The sequence below is a fragment of the Pinus tabuliformis genome, chromosome 1_2 (assembly GCF_031772625.1).
Source record: "Pinus tabuliformis cultivar Carrire ecotype Pingquan chromosome 1_2, CPIR1, whole genome shotgun sequence".
Classification (NCBI taxonomy): Eukaryota; Viridiplantae; Streptophyta; class Pinopsida; order Pinales; family Pinaceae; genus Pinus; species Pinus tabuliformis.
In genome coordinates, this window is record NC_142298.1 from 722,130,955 (window position 1) to 722,139,121 (window position 8,167).

The 8,167-nt window shown below is 35.7% G+C and overlaps 1 protein-coding gene across 1 annotated transcript; it reads left to right on the forward strand.

Annotated features, from left to right (window-relative positions):
* Positions 1-5,546: 5,546 nt before the first annotated feature.
* On the forward strand, positions 5,547-6,784 carry LOC149207791 (succinate dehydrogenase assembly factor 2, mitochondrial-like). Its single transcript, XM_089393952.1, has 3 exons — positions 5,547-5,934; positions 6,034-6,150; positions 6,297-6,784. The coding sequence occupies exons 1-3, from the start codon at positions 5,819-5,821 to the stop codon at positions 6,433-6,435; spliced, it is 372 nt and encodes a 123-aa protein (XP_089250078.1). The 5' UTR covers positions 5,547-5,818; the 3' UTR covers positions 6,436-6,784.
* Positions 6,785-8,167: the final 1,383 nt, after the last annotated feature.

An 8,167-nucleotide genomic window follows, 5' to 3' on the forward strand; every position in this document is an offset into this window, starting at 1 on the left:
AGATGAGCCATCACATATAAGGCAACATCATTAGTCGTTAATATAGTCTAGGAAAGTGCCATTCACTTGGCATTGTGTGTATCTTCATCTTCTTCTTATAATTGATAGCTCTCAAGAAGTAACTGGAACTTCTAATCAATTATGTAGTTATCTTGTAACTGAAATGTATTGGACAAGAAACCCAAGTGTGCTTCGAGAATGTATGAGTCAATTAAAGAATGAGTAGAAATGGGTTCTCCATATTCCCTCAATTATACCTACCTCTCTTGGTCATTGAAATTGAGTCTATCCAATCATTACACCCTTGTTCAAGGTATTTTTTATAGACTTAGAAGACCAACATTTTGAAGCAACTATCAAATACACTAAATTTTCCGCCTTTTTCTTCTTTGCTATTGATTCTTGGGTTACATCATCACGTGATTGGTATTGTTGTTCACTGCTTTCAATCAATTATGTTTGAACGTTTATTTCATGGACTTCTTAAAATAGTCTAACTTGATATGCTTCCACCATAACAAATATTTCAACTCATATAGTTAACTCTCTTGTCCCCATTGTGCTTCACTTGGGCACAACATATCAGACTAAATGAACGATGTGGGATTTCCAAGATGATGGGAAGCTTTGGGACACAATGTATTTTAATGACTCTATGACATTGATGGCTAAGACTTTGGGACAATATTTGAAGAATTTAACGTAGATTTTCTATATGTCATAAGACTTATTAGAATGAAGCATAAGAATGGCAGGAAGGATCAAATGGGGAAAGTGGCAAGGAGAGGGTCTCAAATTTAATTGAAAGTGTGGTTGGTTAGATGCATTATTTATACTAGAATCATAGGCAAAAAAAAAAATAAAGGAATCAAAAATTACACATATGTCTTAATTGGGAAGAATATTTTTCTAGAAATTTTGGATTGAAATAAAATTGACTGTACAATTTTATACTTATTGAAAAAATAATATTTATTTCCTATCCTATAAATACTTTTACATATTATTTAAATTTGTTTTGATTTTAAAAAACTATATTTCATAATATACATAATGAACTTATTAATATTTTTACAATCTAAATCATACCAAAAATTAAATTGATAACTTCTAATCTTGAAAATTCAAAGTTATAAATGGGATGTAAAAACATGCCATATGAAAAGCCAAATGGTAGCAAAACCTATATTCAATCTAATAATGGATATTCAAGAAAGATGAGGATATTCACATGCACATGACGCAGATTAGACTGATTACAACCTCAACAATGTCCATAGGAGCATCACCTTCTCAAAATCAGTTTGAATATTGGTTGCATACGTACATGTAATGAATTTAGTTAGCGGGAGATTGCTAGTGCCCAAATTTTCATATTTTTAGCACTTGTCCAGTACATTTTTGTAGATATTTTTCTCATTTCCATCTCATATTAATACCTTGTGTATGTTCATACACAATGATTCATTTTTGGTCAATCTATGATTATCCTATTAAAATTCCATTTCAGTGTTTATTCTTATGAAATGCTTATATTTTTAACAATGGTAGAATAAGTGTTGAAACTTGCTAAATAGTTATTGCAACTCCTATGTGTAGTATTTCCAACTCTACTTCAGTATAGGTGTTTCAATTCTTGAGTGTATTTTATACAAATTTATTTGAGTTATGGACATAATTGCTACAACTTTGATTTGTTGCCATCATTGATACAAATTTGTTTGCAACAACTCCCACCTCACTATGACGTGGATCTTGCCTCAGTAGGGATGCTACAACTCCCCCATGGTTTTTGTTGCAACTCTTGAGAAATTATGCTATAATTCTATGATAAGTATTCCAAGGTATCAGTGAACCGAGAAATTGTTTCCCATGAATTGGAAAGACAATAAACAATCATATTTTGTCATGAAGATGAGTAAAAATAGAAGATAGGAAACTAAAAAAATATGATGACTCAATCAACACTTGCCACATAGCTTATTAAATGAACTTATGCCTAATTTTTGTTATCTTTTAGAAAATTGATGTAACAGGATGGAATGGAACGATCTGATTGACATGGATCTCCATCTGTTTTTTTAATTAATTTAGATAGAAAAAAATATGTATAAAAACATTCACTCTCCTTCACAGACACACAATGGTTGATGAAGGGCATATATATGAGAATATGATTCTTTCTATTTTTTCTACAACATTCTACTGTCCTCTGTAGTTAGCTATTGACATCTCAACCAACATGACAGGCCTACTAATAATGTAATGCAACTTGGAAAACTAAAGAGATGTTGGTTATAGGTGGCCTCTTGAAAGTTCACTTGAAAACGCCCTACAAAATTACTTTCCTCTGTTCTCAGAGTAGGCAATATCATACTCGCCACTCTCTCTTGAGAAAACCTCAGGTGCCTTCCTTTCAGGCTTCGGTTGGCAGTAGGTGGAAACAAACAACTAATGCCAACTTTATCATCTGGCCATTCCCACTATATTTAATCCGTTTTTGAAATTTTAGCCTGCTTTTCTAATCACCAAGCTGTGCAAGGAGACCAACTGGCTCCCCTTGAATTAAGGGGATCTCTTTTACATTATATTTACCTTGACTACAACATTGGTGAAATCATTACAAGGTTTATACTCTGTTGTGGTTTTTATCATTATGATTTGGGTGGGTATCCCTTGAAAAGCAGACAAGAATCATCTGTTATGTGTGACAGGACTTCCAGTGCCTACACAGTACCTCACCTCATCCCCACGCAATCCATTGATTTTGTGCTTAGGTTTATTCATTAACTTCTCAACATCTGGTTTTAGGAATATTCTTGTATATGCAATTGGGTCTATAACAAACAAAACACGCTGCAGAAATTGGCCCTTGTACGGTTCAAATACAACTCTAGAAGCTTCACTGGAATAAGAAATATGCCAATGCTGTAAGGAATAACAACTGTTCATATACTACCAATTTATTTAATTTTTAGAGTGCATCTAAAATTGTTTAGGAAAAAAAACAATTTTAATTCATTAAGAAATTGTTGTTTCCTTGTTGCAGTCCTTAATTTGAATAGTCATACAATGCTTGCAGGTATTGGATGGTCGACAGGGACCCCTATTGACTAATTATGCCAGACCACAAGTAGGTACATTAATGGTTACTACGGGATCAAAACTCTGTCAACATGTATGTTGTCTTACTAAATTCTTTTCACTTTGCATCTTCAAAGCAATATCTGTATGAATTCTATGATTTTCTTTTATTTAGAATCCTCTTAATGTGTATGTACATGGCTTCTTTTTCAGTAGTTTACTTAGCTACAAATTGTTTTGCAAGCCATGAAAACATTATTGGTGCATAGGACTGGCCCTATTTGTCTTTTTGTTTAAACCATGTGTTTACTAAATATTACTAAATGTTTATAAAGATATGCTTAGTTGATAAACCAGTTAGAAGTGGATCAAACACAAACCTCAATATATGTTTAGATAGACCAATGATGGAAAGCTAGAAAGGAGACGAGGAAACATCAAAAGAGTGTAGTCAATCAAGTCTACTTAAGAAAGAAAAGATTAGACAGGCTAATTGAGCACCAGATAGTGCATCACATATTCACTGTTTGAGCTAGCATTTAGGAGGCTAGACAGAATCACTTGAAGCTGTACTGCTTCTGTGTTGATTTTATGAAGGCCTTTCACGCTGCCTCTTTATATGCTTCGAAAGTTTCACTCTCCAAATTGTTGTCTGCAACAGGAAATTGATTGGGGGAAAATATTTCATCAAGGGGCGTGATGCTGAAAATAAACCTTTCAATCTCTCTGAAACAGGGAACTTGGCTCTAATGTACACCTATCAATGCTTCAATACTCATAAGTGGGCCCCCTTGAGGCAAGTCATTTACGATTTAGAAATACAATTGCCAGGGATTTTGATTTAGTTGTAAGGCAAGGCGAGAGATGCTGTCCAAAAAAGTCATTACAGATCCTAAGAAACTGAAACTAAGCCGATCAATTTTTATAGCTTATGTTATAACGAATTTGACCTTCCATCAAAGCCTACGCTGATATAAAGAAACTCTATTGTTGACTATTATTGAAAGGACATGAGTAAGCTGTGAGCTTGAACTATTGAGGCTGTGAAAAAAATGTCCAACTGATTTCTTCTTTCCCACTTGCTGTTGCAGAGCAGGATCTCCTTAAATTGTCATATCCATGGATTGTTGGGTTTAGGAGAGGTTGATCTCTTCTCCCCACTAGCTGATGCAGAGTACGATCTGCATAGATTGTGATATTGATGGGTGGTTGGGTTTTGACAATTATACAATAGAGATGAATAAGATATGAGCTTGAAATTATTGTGGCTTTGAAGGCTATGAGAAAAAGGGTCCAGCTGATTCCTTATTTGCCACTTATTGTTGCAGAGTCGGATCCGCTTACATTGTGATATTCATGGATTGTTGGGTTCAGGAGATGTTGATTCCTTCTCCCTCACTTGTTGTTGCAGAGTAAGATCTGCATAGATTGTGATATTGATGGGCTGCTGGGTTTAGCAAAAGACGATTTCTTGTTTTCGCACTTGCTGTTGCAGAGTAGGATATGCATAGATTGTGATCTTCATGGGTTTTTGGGTTTAGGAGGGGTTCATTTCTTCTTCCCCACTTGTCGTTGCAGAGTACGATATACATAGATTGTGATAGCCATGGGTTGTTGGGTTTAGGAAGGGCTCATTTCTTCTTCCCCACTTGCTGTTGCAGAGTAGGATCTGGATAGATTGTGATATTCATTGCGCGAGACAAATCTGGACATGGAACTCATACTCTGTCTACAGCAGGGGGGAATTTCGTGAAAAATGCAAGTATATATCGACATGCAAAAGGGATTGCAAAAGGAGGAGCCCCTCATGCTAGAGTTGCAAGTTATAAAGTTTGTTGGCCTACAGATTCAAGCGGCTACAATTGCTATGATGCAGATATTCTTGCAGCATTCGATGAAGGGATACATGACGGAGTTTATGTGTTCTCAGTTTCTCTGGGAGGTCAACCTCCCATTCCGGATTATTTTCAAGATTCAATTTCAATTGGATCGTTCCATGCAGTTCAATTCCTCCTACCAAACGTTCAACATGTCAATGAATGTAGAGTTGTCTACCAACACAGAGAGAGAGAGTTCTTTATGGTTAAATATATGATTTTTGTGTTGATGAAGTCCACTGTTGGAAGACAACCCATTAACCAAAGCCAAAGAATATGAAAGGTGAGATACGATCATGGTGATTTTGTAACACTTAGATGAAGATAGTAAACAACATGGATAGTGTGTGCACCAATTCCCTGAACTTGCAGCGGGTGCCTTTCAGTTTAGAGTTACTAAAGAAGTCAAAGAGAAAGAGATAGAAACAAAGGCAAAAAGGAATCCCGCAAAGAGAAAACAAAGATAGTGGCAAAGACAAAGAAGGAAGCACAATAGGACAAATATCTCAAATATCTCATTACAGAGTAGAAGGAACAAAACCAATTTGATTCTGACTAGAGAGTTTCGAATTGAAAAAAATTACGATGAAAAAAAGGTTGTCACACTGAAAATCCCTTTTAGCGGTTAGCGAAGAGACCAACCATTTTCTAAATTGTCGTGTCTTCCTTAGCTCCATATGTTTTTTTGACACTGTGCACAGATCACTACATATGCGCGAATTTCAAACATTTCTTCTGGTGTTATCGTGTCTTACTTAGCTCCATATTTGTATTTTACGCTGTGTATATAACTATACCTACGCGAACTTCAAAACATTTATTCTGGAGTGGTCGGCAGAGTTAATCGACCGAAAGCCATGGCTGGGATCAAAAGGGCATTCGTTCATTGCCAACGGGCAGCAGTATTGCTCCGCAACGCGGATCGAACACCCAACCTCGCCCAGGCAAGAAAATTTGCCCCTCTATTCCGCAGGTACAGTCAATCAACCCATCCCTGTATACATCATTGTTGATTTTCCAGTGTATTGATCGTCCAACTGCTGCTTTTTATTTATTGATGTTGTTTTCACAGTGAATATGGCAATACAACTGCAGGGTTATCCCTGCGGTTCTCCACTGAATCTGAGGTTGGGAGTTCAAATCCTACAGGTCATATCCTTGACGAAAACAAACGCCGTTTCCTAAATCAGTAAATTTCCCATCAATCCTCGCTTGATTATTGTCCTTGTGGTTAAACTGAATACTTATATGATACGAAATTATATGTGTGATTGATTTTATCTTGTTTCAATGTCATTACTGGATTCATTCAGGAGATATGATTGATTGATGCAGGTTGTTATATAGAAGCAAGCAAAGGGGTTTGCTGGAACTTGATTTGGTGCTTGGGAAATGGGTGGAGGAGAATATTCAGTCTCTAGATGACACCCACATAAAAGCACTTGTAGAGGTTCTGAACCTGGTAAGGCCGTAGTTCTTTTGTCGTCGTTTTTGAATTAATTCTTTTGACCATTGTTCATGTCCTTCATGCCTTTAAGAATCAAAATACGATGAATGTTGGTTGGAATAATATGACTTTCAGTAAATGTGTTTCGGGGTTTATCAAACACAGACCCTGCAATCTTAAGGTGCTTAAGTTTGAACATCACTTGCGGGATACGCACCGGCCCTGTGAAAATTTTCCGAGAATCCTCCAATAATTTCAGAGCATTAGCAGTAGTCTATGGATGGCCCTTTATTAGCCTCTAGTAGATGCTATGGATCTTTCAAGCCACGGTGAGAAGGTGGGTGTGGATCTTTCAACCCACCTTGAGAACGTGGCTGCCTAATATATCAGTGCCCATATAATAAATACGTATTATGTTTGAGCCCTGAACTTTGCAAGCTCAAAATCAAAAGGGAAAAAAGTCAACGTTCATGTGCCTTGAGAGAAGGCAAGCTCTAAGCCATATAAGAATTGATTCAAAAATTTAACTACAAGAATACCAATCGTTATGGTGGTTTGCCCCACCATCACTTCTGGTCTGTTGTTTGTTTGATGTTGGATTGCTTATGATTAGTATGTGAGTTGCGCATTAGATAGAATATAGCTAAAACTTGATACCCGAAATCCTTAGAAATCTTTTGTTTGTAGCTATCAAGTAAGATGAAAAGGTGCTTCTCTATATGTATTTATACTAGTTAAAGGTATTTCGTATATATATATATATATATATCATCTTCTTATATACTTTTAAGGACATAAAATTCATTAATTATAACACATGATAAGTTGAAGGTGGCTATTCATGATACTTCTTCTTAAAATCTCTCAGTTTTTATAACTATTCATCTTTCATTGTTGAAATGCATTGAAACTATGCGATATGGAATAGGGAATGACGCAAAAGTGAACCTGACCATAAGCATCTCTTGGGACACAATGCCATAAATCGACAAAAAAATTTATAACTCCCTTTCGGCCTAGCATAATTAAGGGGAATATACATAAAGGAAAATACGACTTGTTTAGTACCTTATGCACATGTCTCAGTGGTATTTCCTTATGGTTCTTTTGTCTACATCATGTTTAGGTTTCTTCGTCGTCCATTTCACAGTAAATTAGGAAGGCACTTACCATGACTCTCTAGTAACATTGTTTTTTATCACATACTCAAGCATCTTGGCATGGACAAGATGGGGCACATTAATCTATCAAAAGCGTAATGCCTACTAGCATGAAAACCCACTAAATACCGATCCAATTCTAGAAGAGATTGAAGGGAAATCTATGTTGATATGGATACTTCAGGTCCTAGGAGACTCCAGGCCAGGCTGCACTCTAGAATCTATGCCCCTTTTGGTGAATAATTTGCAAACTTGTCTAGTAAATTTGAATTGTTTTATTTACCCCTAAAAATGTTAGACTAAATTAAATAACTTATATTAAAGAATAGTTGTGTTTGGAAGTCTCTTAAATACCATATTCTATTTTGGTTTAAACTGGAATATCAAAAGTGACCCTAACTACAATGATTAAACGAATTTAGTTATGGATATATATGCAACTGTGAAAGAAACAGGCACCATGATTCAGACAATTGAAATAATATGTTTACTAAATATTACTAAATGTTTATAAAGATATGCTTAGTTGATAAACCAGTTAGAAGTGGATCAAACACAAACCTCAATATATGTTTAGATAGACCAATGATGGAAAGCTA